The sequence below is a fragment of the Coregonus lavaretus genome (assembly GCF_964263955.1).
Source record: "Coregonus lavaretus genome assembly, chromosome: 34".
In the NCBI taxonomy this organism is placed as follows: domain Eukaryota; kingdom Metazoa; phylum Chordata; class Actinopteri; order Salmoniformes; family Salmonidae; genus Coregonus; species Coregonus lavaretus.
In genome coordinates this window covers 7,263,076-7,280,820 of record NC_140021.1, presented here as the reverse complement: position 1 = coordinate 7,280,820, position 17,745 = coordinate 7,263,076, and the positions used below count along the sequence as shown (strand labels likewise).

Sequence of the window (17,745 nt, the reverse complement as noted above, 5' to 3'; positions counted from 1 at the left end):
GGCCAGGCAGAGCAGGGTTTAGGGCCTCCCATTAGGGGCCTCCCGGAGGCTGAAATGGGGCCTGTCCATTAACACGTCCTCAGAGACACAGAGACGTGTCTGGTGGGTGATAGAGCCCATCTCCCCACACCCTCCACATGCCACAGCCACGACCAAATCTGCTGAGTGACGGGTGTTGCCTGCAGGGTTTGGGTTATTTCCACTAATTCAATTCTAATTCAATTCTAATTCAATTCTAATTCAATTCTCTCTTCCTATAAATTCCATTTAATTCAATTCAAATTCCAGGTCAGTCTTTGAATTCTGAGATGGTTCAAATCCTCTCAATTCCAATGTCAGGTAAATTCTAAGAATTCAATTCCCGATTCAATATTAACCCCAACACGTCCACAAATTAAAATTAAATTCCCCCAGGCTTTGACGCTGATCATGTCACTAGCTATACTGGATAAATGATTTAAAACAAATCCTGAAGCACATTTTTTATACGAATTATATGAATTAAGTCTATTAACTGGGAAATGTAAAAATATTTAATTCCAATATAATTAAATTCCAAAGATTTTATGTTTTTACAATTCCAATTCAATTCCAATTCAAAAAGTCCAAACAGTCTATTTCTAATTCAATTCCAATTCCATAACTTGAAATCTTGAAATTTAAATTGAATTCAACATAAATTCTCCACTTCATGAGTGAATTCAAGAATTGAATTATATAATTTCAAATTAAATTGGAATCAATCCCATCCCTGGTTGACACATTTACATTTTAGTCATTTAGCAGACGCTCTTATCCAGAGCGACTTACAGTTAGTGCATACATTATTTTTTTTCATACCCCCTGTGGGAATCAAACCCACAACCCTGGCGTTGCAAACGCCATGCTACATCCCTGCCGGCCATTCCCTCCCCTATCCTGGACCAATTGCGCGCCGCCCCATGGGTCTCCCGGTCGCGGCCGGCTACGACAGAGCCTGGATTCAAACCAGGATATCTAGTGGCAAAGCTAGCACTGCGATGCAGTGCCTTAGACCACTGCGCCACTCGGGAGACTAGGCCCACCAGACACATCTTGCCTGGTGGGCCTTGCAGGGAAGGTGAAGGGCTGGGGTGGTGTGAGGGGAAGAGTGACTGGCGTGATGGCAGGTTGGTGGCGCCACGTCCTTTCAACTCCTCCACCTCACTCTTCAAGACACCCACCCATTTCACACGCCCCCCAGCCCCCCTAGCCCCTCTATCCCGTTCCGCGTCTCAGAGGAAGCCGGGTGTCGGAGTCACTCACCTTTCTGTCATGGGGGTTCGAGGGGGTGGGGGGTGTTTCTAACGTGGGGTGGCATGCAGTGGCATTGCTCTGGGCTGACATCACCCTCTTACGCCCGATAAGTGTTGTCTACACAAGGGTTTAGTAATGGAAAAGCATATAAACCTGTCCCATTACGTCATATTTTGAACAACAATCCCATACTACTCCAATACGCTTATGTACTATATGTGTGAAATTTCCCCTTACTCAATTAATATTATCTGTAGTAACTGACTGCCATGATCCATATGGGACCTAGTCGCGTGGATAAAGCCTGTGGACACGGTTATTTATCTTAATGGCCCTCCTTTTTTAAGATAACAGGCGTAGGATGAGGTCACTGTGCGGCAATGAAGCCAGTGAATGTGCATGAACTGTACAGTCGTGGTCAAAAGTTTTGAGAATGACACAAATATAAATTTTCACAAAGTCTGCTGCCTCAGTTTTGATGGTGACAATTTGCATATACTCCAGAATGTCATGAAGAGTGATCAGATGAATTGCAATTCATTGCAAAGTCCCTCTTTGCCATGAAAATGAACTTAATCCCAAAAAAAACATTTCCACTGCATTTCAGCCCTGCCACAAAAGGACCAGCTGCCATCATGTCAGTGATTCTCTCGTTAACACAGGTGAGAGTGTTGACGAGGACAAGGCTGGAGATCACTCTGTCATGCTGACTGAGTTAGAATAACAGACTGGAAGCTAGTGCAGAACTTGCTCAGATATGGCAGCAGGCAGGTGTAAGTGCATCTGCACGCACAGTGAGGCGAAGACTTTTGAAGGATGGCCTGGTGTCAAGAAGGGCAGCAAAGAAGCCACTTCTCTTCAGGAAAAACATCAGGGACAGACTGATATTCTGCAAGGTACAGGGATTGGACTGCTGAGGACTGGGGTAAAGTCATTCTCTCTGATGAATCCCCTTTCCGATTGTTTGGGGCATTCGGAAAACACCTTGCCCGGAGAAGACAAGGTGAGCGCTACCATCAGTCCTGTGACATGCCAACAGTAAAGCATCCTGAGACCATTCATGTGTGGGGTTGCTTCTCAGCCAAGGGAGTGGGCTCACTCACAATTTTGCCTAAGAACACAGCCATGAATAAAGAATGGTACCAACACATCCTCCGAGAGCAACTTCTCCCAACCATCCAAGAACAGTTTGGTGACGACCAATGCCTTTTCCAGCATGATGGAGCACCTTGCCATAAGGCAAAAGTGATAACTAAGTGGCTTGGGGAACAAAACATCGACATTTTGGGTCCATGGCCAGGAAACTCCCCAGACCTTAATCCCATTGAGAACTTGTGGTCGATCCTCAAGAGGCAGGTGGACAAACAAAAACCCACAAACTCCAAGCATTGATTATGCAAGAATGGGCTGCCATTAGTCAGGATGTGGCCCAGAAGTTAATTGACAGCATGCCAGTGCGGATTGCAGAGGTCTTGAAAAAGAAGGGTCAACACTGCAAATATTGACTCTTTGCATAAACTTAATGTGACTTATGGAATGCTTGTAATTATACTTCAGTATACCATAGTAACATCTGACAAAAATATCTCATAACACTGAAGCTGCGAACTTTGTGAAGACCAATACTTGTGTCACTCTCAAAACGTTTGACCATAACTGTACACACTAAAGCCTGTCGCATTCTTCCCAGTTGAAACTGTTTGCGTATATATTCTGCATACATTTTGTGACGTTTTTGTTTGTTTTGGTGTTCGGCAGGTGTTTTGGGGGGCTGTTCGTGCACACACATTTTTTTCTTGAGAAATACTGCACCAAACATCTTCGTTAGATATACAATTGCGAGACTTAGACATCCTCTGCAAAAACGTCAAAATTCATTACAGATTTCTTGATTTATCTTAGATTATTCTATTTTGAGGAAGCGTATACTGTCTATGGCGTCTCAAGAGGGACAAACAGTCAAATTGCAGTTTTTTCAAGTGAAGGTCTTTTAAGGGAGTATTTGTATTTGTATTTATTAAGGATCCCCATTAGCTGTTGCAAAAGGCAGCAACTACTCTTCCTGGGGTCCAGCAGAATTAAGGCAGTTAAGGCATTACAGTACGTTTCACAACAGATTTCACAACACATTAAGTGCGAAGCACAGGCAAGGCACAGACGTTCGCTTCACCTAGCCTAGTTCTGCTTGGAGCAAACCAACCCTAGTATGGGGGCACCTTAAAGAGGCAGCATATTGGTACGAGATCCAATCTTTTTCTACATTTCCTTTGGTACGTGTTTTTTGTTGTTGATCTTAGGCCCCATCCAGAAACCCTCTAACTCCTAACCCCTAAGCACATGTGGATTTGAAAAAATCACATAGCTATGAGCAGTATGGTTGCAGCTCCTTCTTGCCCTCCATCTTCATAGGCTAAGTGGAATTTCTGCCATATTGCCTAAACATATCCAATTCCTTCAGATCTACACAAGTGCCTAGGTGTTAAGGAGCGTTGTTTCTGGATGAGAGCCTTACTGGGTTGTCTTTATGTTTTGTTTCTGTTTTCTCCCCAGGCATTGCCCAGATGGGTTTGAATGTAGGAAGGCAGGAAGGAACCCTAACTACGGTTACACCAGCTTCGACAGCTTCGGTTGGGCGTTTCTCTCCCTCTTCCGGCTGATGACACAAGACTACTGGGAGAACCTCTATCACCAGGTCAGTAAGGATACCTGGGAAATGGTCACCTTTATTTCAAACAATCTCCTCTTTCAGGTCATAGTCTGAAAGATCATGTGTCCATCCATCCCTCCCCAGACTCTGCGGTCAGCGGGAAAGACCTACATGGTGTTCTTCGTGGTGGTCATCTTCCTGGGGTCCTTCTACCTGGTTAACCTGATCCTGGCTGTGGTGGCCATGGCCTACGAGGAACAGAACCAGGCCACTATCCAGGAGGCCTGGCAGAAAGAGAGAGAGTTCCAGCTGGCCATGGAGTGCCTCAAGAAGGAAGCGCAGGTAAGACATAGAGTTTCATGTCTTCATTTTATGGCTAATGCTTTGGGAATTTGGACTGTAGACATAGAATTGCAGATTTCTTTAACTTCTACGGGATCGGTGTCCCGTATACGGGACGGTTGAGCTAACGTGCGCTAATGTGATTAGCATGACTGTTGTAAGTCACAGCAAACTTTCCAGGACATAGACATGTCTTATATGTGCAGAAAGCTTAAATTCTTGTTAATCTAACTGCACTGTCCAATTTACAGTAGCTATTACAGTGAAAAAATACCATCCTATTGTTTGAGGAGAGTGCACAACAACAAAAAAGTTATCACAGCAACTGGTTTGATACATTTACCTCTGAAGGTAAATAATGCACTTACATTCAGTATTCTTGCTCTGATTTGTCATCATGAGGGTCCCAGAGATAAAATATATAATAGTTTTGTTTGATGAAATCAATTTTTATATTCTAATGTAGGAACTGGGTTCTACAGTTTGAACCCTTGCTGTCTCTGGCTCCACACCCACCCTGCCCGGCCATCTAGATGTGTGAAGTTAGTGTATAAGCTAATGATCCATCATGTATGACATTCCTGGGAGTGTGTAAACTTACATTTTGTATTACCATATTATTTTTGTATGTTCTCTATAGTTATGTACTTGAAAATGTATCAATTGACCAATTTGGCACATTTGGGCAGACTTGATAGAAAATAGTCCAGTATTGCAATGCTTCGCTGGATAAATCTGAAACTTTGCACACACACCGCTGCCATTTAGTGGCCAAACTGCAATATTATATTGAGGCCTTTCTATTACATTTCAAAGATGATTAAAAAAAATAAAAAAATAAACATGTTTTATCTTTTACCAGATCTAATGTGTTACATTATTTTCACATTTCCACAAACTTCAAAGTGTTTCCTTTCAAATGGTATCAAGATTATGCATATCCTTGCTTCAGGTCCTGAGCTACAGGCAGTTAGATTTGGGTATGTCATTTTAGGCGAAAATTTTAAAAAAGGGTCCGATCCTTAAGAGGTTAAATTGGTTATCAGATGCTGGTATGGGACTTCTGTTAAAATGGAATGAGACAATATGCTGAAAAAGGACTATAGCTATTGGCCCTAGGATTTTGTTTGATAGGCTAACATAGCCTTGTTAGACCTAAACGACTCATGTTCGAAACCTGGTCAGTCACACATGAAAATGTATTTCATAGCAAATCTAGGTAAAAATTATTGAACTAACGCTTTGCCTTCCAACGCTACTCAGAAAGCTCAAGACACAGAATCATTGATGTCCCCGGAACTGTCCCCTGGCCTGGCTCTGCCTGACAACAAGGAGTTGCAGAGCAGGAGGAGAAGTCTAGAGGGGCTGGTGGAGGAGATGGAGAATGAGGGAGATGTGGTGGATGGAGAGGTGAAGACATTAAAGGTGGATACCGTGGATGGGGGCAGGGTAAATACAAACATGCTGAATCTGAAGTATAATTTCAGGTTTTGTAGATAAGTATGTATTTTGGAATATAGATCTTTCTACCCTACTAACATCAACTTTCTGAAACTATAGTGATCAAAGCAATCCTAATTTGTGAAAGGATTATCTGATTTCCAGTGTTTGAGTCAAAGACTTCCCTATCATATAGCCCACTCAAACTTTTTCTCCACTCCCCCACCAGCCGACACACCCCCTCCTCATCCGCACCATCTCCACGCGCACTAGACGAGGAAGCAACGTCAGTATCTTTAACTTCCGTCCCCGGAACAAAGACTCAGAGGGCGACTTCGCCGACGATGAGTTCAGTGTCCATGGGGACAATGAGGGGACACACAGTCGTACTGGGTCCCTGGTGGTCCCGTGGAGCGCCAGGCGCAGACCCAGTACCTACAGCACAGGCAGCCGGGGTTCCCAGGTCTTCCTCAACATCAATGGGAAGCTGTTTGTGGCCATGGACCAGAACGGGGTCGCCCCGCAGGGGCTCCCAGCATGCACCATGGAGAGGGTCAAGGAGGAGAGTGTGAGTACTGAGTTTGATGTTTCAAGTTTTAATGTCACGTGCGCTAGTACAGTGAAATGTCTTTCTTACAAGCTCCAAACCCAACAATGCAGGAATCAATATCAATGTAGCATTAAAAATAACAAGGTAGAACAAAAACACACGAGAAATAGAAATAAGAAGAACAGGAGAAAGTATGAAGCTATATACAGGGTCAGTTCCAGAGTTAGTTCCAGTACCACATTTACAATGTTCAGGGATAATGGAGTGATAGAGGTAGATATGTATAGGGTTAAGCTGACTATATACAGTGTCAGTTCCAATACCATATTTACAATGTTCAGGGATACTGGAGTGACAGAGGTAGATATGTATAGGGGTAAGGTGACTAGGCATCAGGATATACACTGATTGTACAAAACTTTAGGAACACCTTCCTAATATTGAGTTGCACCCCCTTTTGCCCTCAGAACAGCCTCAATTCGTCAGGGCCTGGACTCTACAAGGTGGCGAAAGCGTTCCACAGGGATGCTGGCACATGTTCACTCCAGTGCTTCCCACAGTTGTGTCAAGTTGTCTGGATGTCCTTTGGGTGGAAAACCATTCTTGATACACACAGGAAACTGTTGAGCATGAAAACCCAGCAACATTGAAGTTCTTGGCACCTACTCCCATACCCCGTTCAAAGGCAGTTAAATATTTTGTCTTGCCCATTCACCCTCTGAATGGCACACATACACAATCCATGTATCAATTTTCTCAAGGCTTAAAAATAATTATTTAACCTGTCTTCTCCCTTTCATCTACACTGATTGAAGTGGATTTAACAAGTGACATCAATAAGGGATCATAACTTTCTCCTGGATTCACCTGGTCAGTCTATGTCATGGAAAGAGCATGTCTTGTACACTCAGTGTATGATAAACAGAGTAGCAGCAGCGTAAATGATGATTGTATGTGAGCGTGTGTGCATGTGTGTAGAGGCAGTATATGCGTGTGTTGGAGTGTCAGTGTGCGTGAGTGTGTAGAGTCCTGCAAGTGTGCATAGAAACAGTGCAAAAATAAAACATTAAATACAAGGGTCAACTCAGATAGTCTGTGTAGCCATTCTGTTAGCTATTTAGTAGTCTTATGGCTTCAGGATAGAATCTGTTCTGGAGCCTGTTGGTGTCAGGCGATCCACCAATACTGCTTGCCATGCGAAAGTAGTGAGAACAGTCTATGGCTTGGGTGGCTGGGGTCTTTAACGTAACGATTTTCCGGGCCGTCCTTTCAGACCGCCTGATATAAAGGTCCTGGATGGCATGGAGTTCTGCCCCAGTGATATATGGGGCCGTCCGCATCACCCTCTGGTATGGCTGTTGCCATACCAAGCATTGATGCAGCCAGTCAAGATGCTCTCAATGGTGCAGTTGTATAACTTGAGGATTTGATGCCAAACCTTTTCAACTTCCTGAGGGGGAAGAGGCGCTGTCGCTCATTCTTCACGACTGTGCGTGTTGACCATTTTAAGTCCTCAGTGATTTGTACACCGAGGAACTTGAAGCTCTCGACCTGTTCCACTGCAGCCCTGTCAATGTGCACTTGGTCTTACTGACGTCGAGGGAGAGGTTGTTGTCCTGGCACTACACTGCCAGGCCACTGACCACCTCCCTGTAGGCTGACTCAGTGTTGCCGGTGATCAGTCCTACCACCGTCATGTCGTCAGCAAACTTGATGATGGTGTTGGAGTCGAGCGTGCGTGGCCACGCAGTCGTGGGTGAACAGGGAGTACAGGAGGGGACTAAGCACACACTCTAGAGGGCCCCTGTGTTGAGGGTCAGCGTGGTGGAGGTGATGTTGCCTACCCTCACCACCTGAGGTTAGCCCATCAGGAAGTCCAGGATCCAGTTGCAGAGGGAGGTTTTCAGTCCCAGGGTCCAAAGCTTGGTGACGAGCATGGAGGGGATAATGGTGTTGAACGCTGAGCTGTAGTCAATGAACGTCATTCTCACATAGGTATTCCTCTTATCTAGGTGGGTGAGGGCAGTCTGGAGTGCAATTGAGATTGTGTCATCTGTGGATCTGTTGGAGAGGTATGCAAATTGGAATGGGTCTAGAGTGTCTGTGATGATGGAGTTGATGTGTGCCATAACCAGCCTTCCAAAGCACTTCATGACTACAGATGTGAGTGCTACAGGGCGGTAACAATGGTCTAGGACTTTATTTGTCCCTAGTGGCGAAGGACACGTGTTGATGGAAATTGGGCATCACATGTCTTAATGCCGCGGAGTTAAAATCGCTAGCGACAAGCAAGGCAACCTCCGGGTGTAAGTTTTCCTGCTTGTTTATAACCTCGTACAGTTTGTTAAGTGCCAGCTTGTTATATTTATTGTCCTGAGGTGGAATATATACAACAGTCACGATAACAGCTGAAAACTCCCTAGGGAGGTAGAAGCGTTGGCATTTGACCATCAGTTATTCCAAGACGGGTGAACAATGGGTCAATGGGTCGAGACTACCACTGTGCTCGAGTCAGCACACCATTTGTTGTTGATGAAGAGGCAAACCCCTCCTCCTCTTGATTTCCCTGACTCTACTGTCTTGTCCTCTCGGTGAATGGAGAATCCATTGAGTTGGATAGCCATGGGGGTATCTTGTCCGAAAGCCATGTTTCAGAAAAGCAGAGAATATTGCAGTTACGAGAGTCCCGTTGGTAGCAAATCCGCGATCAGAGATCATGCATTTTATTATCATGTACATTGGCCAATAGAATGGAGAGAAGAGGTGGCCGGTTTTCCCTTCGCCTTAATCTCAATAGGACTCCCACCTCTCCAGCATCTGTAATGCCGACGTTCCCTCTTGCATACCCCGAAAATTGGGTCGGAATTATAAGAAAGAGCCCAGGGCAGATAAGTCGAAGTCGAAGTTGAAGCCGGCATTGGGGTTAGTAACTGCCGATCTGATGTTCAAAAGTTATTGTCGGTTATAAGAAATGATAGCAGATATCTTTCGTGAAAATAAAGTAAAGATATAATAATCACAACATAGCAAAGTACGGGCTGAGCTCTCAAAATGTAGGCCATCCAGCATGGTGTCATCTTCTGAGCGGAGTTACTGAGTGGAGTACTGAGTGGAGTTACTGAACTGAGTGGAGTTACTGAGCGGAGTTACTGAACTGAGTTACTGAGTGGAGTTACTGAACTGAGTGGAGTTACTGAACTGAGTGGAGTTACTGAACTGAGCGGAGTTACTGAACTGAGCGGAGTTACTGAGTGGAGTTACTGAGTGGAGTTACTGAACTGAGTTACTGAGCGGAGTTACTGAGCGGAGTTACTGAGCGGAGTTACTGAGCGGAGTTACTGAACTGAGTGGAGTTACTGAACTGAGTGGAATTACTGAGCGGAGTTACTGAGCGGAGTTACTGAGCGGAGTTACTGAACTGAGTGGAGTTACTGAACTGAGTTACTGAGTGGAGTTACTGAGCGGAGTTACTGAACTGAGTGGAGTTACTGAACTGAGTGGAGTTACTGAGTGGAGTTACTGAGTGGAGTTACTGAGCGGAGTTACTGAGCGGAGTTACTGAGCGGAGTTACTGAGCGGAGTTACTGAACTGAGTGGAGTTACTGAACTGAGTGGAGTTACTGAGTGGAGTTACTGAGCGGAGTTACTGAACTGAGTGGAGTTACTGAACTGAGTGGAGTTACTGAGCGGAGTTACTGAGCGGAGTTACTGAACTGAGTGGAGTTACTGAACTGAGTGGAGTTACTGAGTGGAGTTACTGAGTGGAGTTACTGAGTGGAGTTACTGAGCGGAGTTACTGAGCGGAGTTACTGAGCGGAGTTACTGAACTGAGTGGAGTTACTGAACTGAGTGGAGTTACTGAGTGGAGTTACTGAGTGGAGTTACTGAGTGGAGTTACTGAGCGGAGTTACTGAGCGGAGTTACTGAGCGGAGTTACTGAGTGGAGTTACTGAGTGGAGTTACTGAACTGAGTGGAGTTACTGAACTGAGTGGAGTTACTGAGTGGAGTTACTGAGCGGAGTTACTGAGCGGAGTTACTGAGCGGAGTTACTGAGCGGAGTTACTGAACTGAGTGGAGTTACTGAACTGAGTGGAATTACTGAGCGGAGTTACTGAGCGGAGTTACTGAGCGGAGTTACTGAACTGAGTGGAGTTACTGAACTGAGTTACTGAGTGGAGTTACTGAGCGGAGTTACTGAGCGGAGTTACTGAACTGAGTGGAGTTACTGAACTGAGTGGAGTTACTGAGTGGAGTTACTGAGTGGAGTTACTGAGCGGAGTTACTGAGCGGAGTTACTGAACTGAGTGGAGTTACTGAACTGAGTGGAGTTACTGAGTGGAGTTACTGAGCGGAGTTACTGAGCGGAGTTACTGAGCGGAGTTACTGAGCGGAGTTACTGAACTGAGTGGAGTTACTGAACTGAGTGGAGTTACTGAGTGGAGTTACTGAGCGGAGTTACTGAACTGAGTGGAGTTACTGAACTGAGTGGAGTTACTGAGCGGAGTTACTGAGCGGAGTTACTGAACTGAGTGGAGTTACTGAACTGAGTGGAGTTACTGAGTGGAGTTACTGAGTGGAGTTACTGAGCGGAGTTACTGAGCGGAGTTACTGAGCGGAGTTACTGAACTGAGTGGAGTTACTGAACTGAGTGGAGTTACTGAGTGGAGTTACTGAGTGGAGTTACTGAGTGGAGTTACTGAGCGGAGTTACTGAGCGGAGTTACTGAGCGGAGTTACTGAGTGGAGTTACTGAGTGGAGTTACTGAACTGAGTGGAGTTACTGAACTGAGTGGAGTTACTGAGTGGAGTTACTGAGCGGAGTTACTGAGCGGAGTTACTGAGTGGAGTTACTGAGTGGAGTTACTGAGTGGAGTTACTGAACTGAGTGGAGTTACTGAACTGAGTGGAGTTACTGAACTGAGTGGAGTTACTGAGCGGAGTTACTGAGCGGAGTTACTGAGCAGAGTCACTGAGCGGAGTTACTGAACTGAGTGGAGTTACTGAACTGAGTGGAGTTACTGAGTGGAGTTACTGAGCGGAGTTACTGAACTGAGTGGAGTTACTGAACTGAGTGGAGTTACTGAGTGGAGTTACTGAGCGGAGTTACTGAACTGAGTGGAGTTACTGAACTGAGTGGAGTTACTGAGTGGAGTTACTGAGCGGAGTTACTGAACTGAGTGGAGTTACTGAACTGAGTGGAGTTACTGAACTGAGTGGAGTTACTGAACTGAGTGGAGTTACTGAGTGGAGTTACTGAGCGGAGTTACTGAGCGGAGTTACTGAGCGGAGTTACTGAACTGAGTGGAGTTACTGAACTGTGTGGAGTTACTGAACTGAGTGGAGTTACTGAACTGAGTGGAGTTACTAAGCGGAGTTACTGAACTGAGTGGAGTTACTGAACTGAGTGGAGTTACTGAGTGGAGTTACTGAGTGGAGTTACTGAGCGGAGTTACTGAGCGGAGTTACTGAGCGGAGTTACTGAGCGGAGTTACTGAGTGGCTTTGTGTGTCTGTGTGTGTTGTTGCGTATCTGCGTGCGTCATGGGAATTCACCCTGTGGATAACTGGATAACTATGATATAAGCCTGTATCAAAGGAATGGCCAGGCTCATATCCTGCAGAGTAGACTCAGGGCTTAGTAGGCTCTGGCTGCCTGGAGTCATTGGCCAAGACCTCTGTGACATTCATACAGCTAACAGCTCCCTCTTCCCCACTGGGCTCCTCAACATTAACACAACACACAGTTTGATTTGCTGTTTCAATACAGATGATTCACACTATCCCGCGGAGGTGTTAGCAAATGTGTAGGAACGGAAGAGGAAAGAGCCTTAAAGCAATTGCATTTTCTCTAATACTCAATGAATCACTTGCCATGCTATTGCTGCCTTGTGTGTGTGTGTGTGTCTGTGTCTGTGTTTGTGTGTGTGTGTATGTGTGTGTGTGTGTGTCTGTTGACAGGGTTTATTGTAGAGTGAAACAGAGCATATACTTATTTTTGGTGTCCTTTTGTCTGGATAGCTACTGTACATATGTCTTATATCCCCTGACATTATGCTGCTCCGCCTGACCCCAAGGAAAATATAAAAACTAGGGCCCTATTTGGATACTTTCAAAGGCATCCTTCCTTACTCTTTTACCACTCTACTTCACCAATCAAACCTAAATCAAATCAGTCAATACCTGAGGAAAGGAGGAAGGAAATATGTATTTAGAAAACTACAGTGCCTTGCAAAAGTATTCATCCCCCTTGGCGTTTTTCCTATTTTGTTGCATTACAACCTGTAATTTAAATTGATTTTTATTTGGATTTCATGTAATGGACATACACAAAATAGTCCAAATTGGTGAAGTGAAATGAAAAAAATAACTTGTTAAAATAAATTCTAAAAAATAAATAACGGAAAATTGGTGCGTGCATATGTATTCACCCCCTTTGCTATGAAGCCCCTAAATAAGATTTGGTGCAACCAATTACCTTCAGAAGTCACATAATTAGTTAAATAAAGTCCACCTGTGTGCAATCTAAGTGTCACATGATCTGTCAAATGATCTCAGTATATATACACCTGTTCTGAAAGGCCCCAGAGTCTGCAACACCACTAAGCAAGGGGCACCACCAAGCAAGCGGCACCATGAAGACCAAGGAGCTCTCCAAACAGGTCAGGGACAAAGTTGTGGAGAAGTACAGATCAGGGTTGGGTTTTAAAGAAATATCTGAAACTTTGAACATCCCACGGAGCAACATTAAATCCATTATTAAAAAATGGAAAGAATATGGCACCACAACAAACATGCCAAGAAAGGGCCACCCACCAAAACTCACAGACCAGGCAACGAGTGCATTAATTAGAGAGGCAACAAAGAGACCAAAGATAACCCTGAAGGAGCTGCAAAGCTCCACAGCGGAGATTTGGAGTATCTGTCCATAGGACCACTTTAAGCCGTACACTCCACAGAGCTGGGCTTTACGGAAGAGTGACCAGAAAAAAGCCATTGCTTGAAGAAAAAAAATAACCAAACACGTTTGGTGTTCACCAAAAGGCATGTGGGAGACTCCCCAAACATATGGAAGAAGGTACTCTGGTCAGATGAGACTAAAATGGAGCTTTTTGGCCATTAAGGAAAACGCTGTCTGGCGCAAACCCAACACCTCTCCTCACCCCGAGAACACCAATGTTTTTTATCGGCAGGGACTGGGAAACTGGTCAGAATTGAAGGAATGATGGATGGTGCTAAACACAGGGAAATTCTTGAGGGAAACCTGTTTCAGTCTTCCAGAGATTTGAGACTGAAAATGCCAAGGGGGGTGAATAATGAAATTCTTCAACACCAACTGAAACCTTAACCCCCTAAGGTCGAATTTTAATTAACAGAGTAAAAAAATCCCCATAACAGTCCGTAAGTTTAAGCTAAAGATATCTGTTTTTTGCATTGGATGCGCCTCAATCCACCTCACCCGCCCGTGTAGCTCAGTTGGTAGAGCATGGCGCTTGCAACGCCAAGGTTGTGGGTTTGATTCCCACTGGGGGCCAGTATGAAAATAATAAATAATGTATGCACTCACTAACTGTAAAGTCGCTCTGGATAAGAGCGTCTGCTAAATGACGTAAATGTATGTACAGCTTCCGCATTTGTGGTGAAAGGTGAGAGAGCTAGAGCGGTGTTTGTCAGACCATGAGACATCCCCAAAATCGTCAGTAGCATCCGAATGGTTTGGTCTAAAAAATTATTATGACAACTCTATGGAAAGATGAGACTCTCACGAACAAAGATAAGACTCTCACATTTTACTATACGTCCCCCACAAGCATCTTCAGACTCGTCTGACGTTGGTACAGCCGATCTGCCAACTACTGTCTGTAGAGTCCGAACAGTTTGGGCTACACACTAATATGACCCCTCTGTGTAAAGGTGAGACTCTCAGGAAGGACGCCCACAGGCCTCACAAAACTCGTCTGAAGGTCCCCCGGTACCAGTTGAAACAATTTATGGAAGTATACAGTACCAGTCAAACGTTTGGACACACCTATTCATTCAAGGGGTTGTCTTTATTTGTACTGTTTTCTACATTGTAGAATAATAGTGAAGACATCAAAACTATGAAATAACACATATGGAATCATGTAGTAATCATGTAGTAAAAAAGTGTTACAAAAATCATTCTTCAAAGTAGCCACGCTTTGGCATTCTCTCAACCAGCTTCACCTGGAATGCTTTTCCAACAGTCTTGAAGGAGTTCCCACATATGCTGAGCACTTGTTGGCTGCTTTTCCTTCACTCTGAGGTCCAACTCATCCTATACCATCTCAATTGGATTGAGGTCGGGTGATTGTGGAGGCCAGCTCATCTGATGCAGCACACCATCAGTCTCCTTCTTGGTAAAATAGCCCTTACACAGCCTGGAGGTGTGTTGGGTCATTGTCCTGTGGAAAAACAAATGATAGTCCCACTACTCCCAAACCAGATGGAATGGCGTATCGCTGCAGAATGCTGTGGTAGTCATGCTGGTTAAGTGAAGAAAATTATGTCATGGCTTTAGAAGCTTCTGATAGGCTAATTGACATCATTTGAGTCAATTGGAGGTGTACCTGTGGATGTATTTCAAGGCCTACCTTCAAACTCAGTGCCTCTTTGCTTGACATCATGTGAAAATCAAAAGAAATCAGCCAAGACCTCAGAAAAAAAATTGTAGACCTCCACAAGTCTGGTTCATCCTTGGGAGCAATTTCCAAAAGCCTGAAGGTACCACGTTCATCAATACAAACAATAGTACGCAAGTATAAACACCATGGGACCACGCAGCCGTCATACCGCTCAGGAAGGAGACGTGTTCTGTCTCCTAGAGATGAACGTACTTTGGTGCGAAAAGTGCAAATCAATCCCAGAACAACAGCAAAGGACCTTGTGGAAATACTGGAGGAAACAGGTACAAAAGTATCTATAGCCACAGTAAAATGAGTCTTATATCGACATAACCTGAAAGGCCGCTCAGCAAGAAGCCACTGCTCAAAAACCGCCATAAAAAAGCCAGACTACGGTTTGCAACTGCACATGGGGACAAAGATCATACTTTTTGGAGAAATTACTTCTGGTCTGATTAAACAAAAATAGAACTGTTTGGCCATAATGACCATCATTATGTTTGGAGGAAAAAGGGGGACGCTTGCAAGCCGAAGAACACCATCCCAACCGTGAAGCACGGGGGTGGCAGCATCATGCTGTGGGGGTGCTTTGCTGCAGGAGGGACTGGTGCACTTCACAAAATAGATGGCATCATGAGGAAGGAAAATTATATGGATATATTGAAGCAACATCTCAAGACATAAGTCAGGAAGTTAAAGCTTGGTCGCAAATGGGTCTTCCAAATGGACAATGACCCCAAGCATACTTCCAAAGTTGTGGCAAAATGGCTTAAGGTCAACAAAGTCAAGGTATTGGAGTGGCCATCACAAAGCCCTGACCTCAACTCTATAGAAAATGTGTGGGCAGAACTGAAAAAGCGTGTGCGAGCAAGGAGGCCTACAAAACTGACTCAGTTACACCAGCTCTGTCAGGAGGAATGGGCCAAAATTCACCCAACTTATTGTGGGAAGCTTGTGGAAGGCTACCCGAAACATTTGACCCAAGTTAAACAATTTAAAGGCAATGCTACCAAATACTAATTGAGTGTATGTAAACTTCTGACCCACTGGGAATGTGATGAAAGAAATAAAAGCTGAAATAAATAATTCTCTCTACTATTATGCTGACATTTCACATTCTTAAAATAAAGTGGTGATCCTAACTGACCTAAAACAGGGACGTTGTACTAGGATTAAATGTCAGGAATTGTGAAAAACTGAGTTTAAATGTATTTGGCTAAGGCAGGGGTGTCAAACTCATTTTAGCTCAGGGGCCACATGGAGGAAAATCTATTCCCAAGTGGGCCGGACCGGTAAAATCATGGTATATATAACTTAAAAACAACAACTTCAGATTGTTTTCTTTGTTTTAATACTATCAACATAAAACATAAAGCTGGAGCCTGAGGACAGTGTGTCCAAAATAGTACAAGCACAACATCACTATTAATCATAAAACACCTCAAGTTTATTTGAAAATTCTAAAGAAAAAGAACACACAAACACACAATGCCTCAGTGATTCACAGAACTGTTTCACAGATCACAGAACTATATCAGGGTGTCATTTCTCAGGCAGAAATGTAGATACAAATAATGAAATCCTGTTCCCCAAACAAGTGCAAGAACCACAGAGTCAAGAATAGGTTAAATATACAAATAAAATAAAATAAATTAAAAACAATAGCACATCAACATAAAAACATATAAACATAAAGCTGGAGCCTGAGGACAGTGTGTCCAAAAGCACAACATCACTATTAATCATAAAACACCTCAAGTTATTTGAAATTCTGAGGACAAACAACACACAAACACACAATGCCTCAGTGATTCACAGAAGTATATCACAGATCACAGAACTATATCAGGGTGTCTCATGCAGCACTTTAAGTGGGGTTGCATAGTTTATTTGACTCCTGATACCTGGCATCTTTTAGCTTTCACCAGCACATCAATATCAGGCGTCACATCCTGAGTGGCAGCCAACTTCAGGATGTGATTCAAGTGCTTGTGCGTGAGCCTTGAGCGCAGCTTTGTTTTATTTATGCTCATTACAGAGAACTTGCTCACAAAGATATGTGGTTCCAAACATGCACAACAGTTTTGCAGCAAGGGCTGTCAAGTTGGGGTAACCTGGCAAGAGATTCTGATAAAATGTGTCCAAGCCAGCTGCGGCAAATTTGCCCTTCAAATCCGAGTCACACTGCAAGTATATTATTTCAAGTTGGATGCTGACGGGCAGATCAGAGGGATTCACGGTGAATGGCGAACAAAACACTTTGAAGTTTTTCTCCAGTTCACCAAAAATCTGAAAGCGTTGCTCAAACTCCCTTAACAGTCCCGTTATTTTATATTTGAACCGCTTCATGTCTGCCACATGTTGGGTCGCGCACACATTTTTCAGACAGGGGAAGTGAGCTGCATCACCACCGGCGAGTTGCGTCTCCCACAATGACAGCTTCAACTTGAAAGAACGTATGCTGTCATAATACTGCGTGGCAACTTTGTTGCACCCTTGCAGCTGTTTGTTCAAGTTATTCAGGTGCTCTGTAACATCCACCATAAATGCAAGGTCCTGCATCCATTCTGTGGAATGAAATTCTAACACTGGTTTGCCCTTTTCTTCCATGAACTGTTCAATTTCTTCTCGTAAATCAAAGAAACGCCTCAGCACCTCGGCTTAACCATCTTACCTCAGTGTGGTATGGCAGGCCATAGATGTGGTCTTTCTCTCTGAGAAGGCTGTCAAACTGACGGTGATTCAGGCTTCTGGATCGGATGAAATTAACAGTTTGGATGACCACCTTCATGACGTTATCCATCTTTAATGACTTGCAACACAAAGCCTCCTGGTGCAAAATACAGTGAA

General features: G+C 44.2%; 1 protein-coding gene across 1 annotated transcript in view; it reads left to right on the top strand.

Annotated features, from left to right (window-relative positions):
* The window catches only part of LOC311108859 (sodium channel protein type 3 subunit alpha-like), a gene marked incomplete at both ends in the record, with an annotated part of 161,677 nt that overhangs the window by 39,147 nt on the left and 104,785 nt on the right, over positions 1 to 17,745 (top strand). Inside the window, 4 exons of the mRNA XM_084151630.1 lie at positions 3,826 to 3,967; positions 4,067 to 4,264; positions 5,528 to 5,689; positions 5,934 to 6,272. Of these exons, the coding sequence (XP_084007756.1) occupies positions 3,826 to 3,967; positions 4,067 to 4,264; positions 5,528 to 5,689; positions 5,934 to 6,272 (841 nt within the window). The remainder of the gene's footprint in view (positions 1 to 3,825; positions 3,968 to 4,066; positions 4,265 to 5,527; positions 5,690 to 5,933; positions 6,273 to 17,745) is intronic.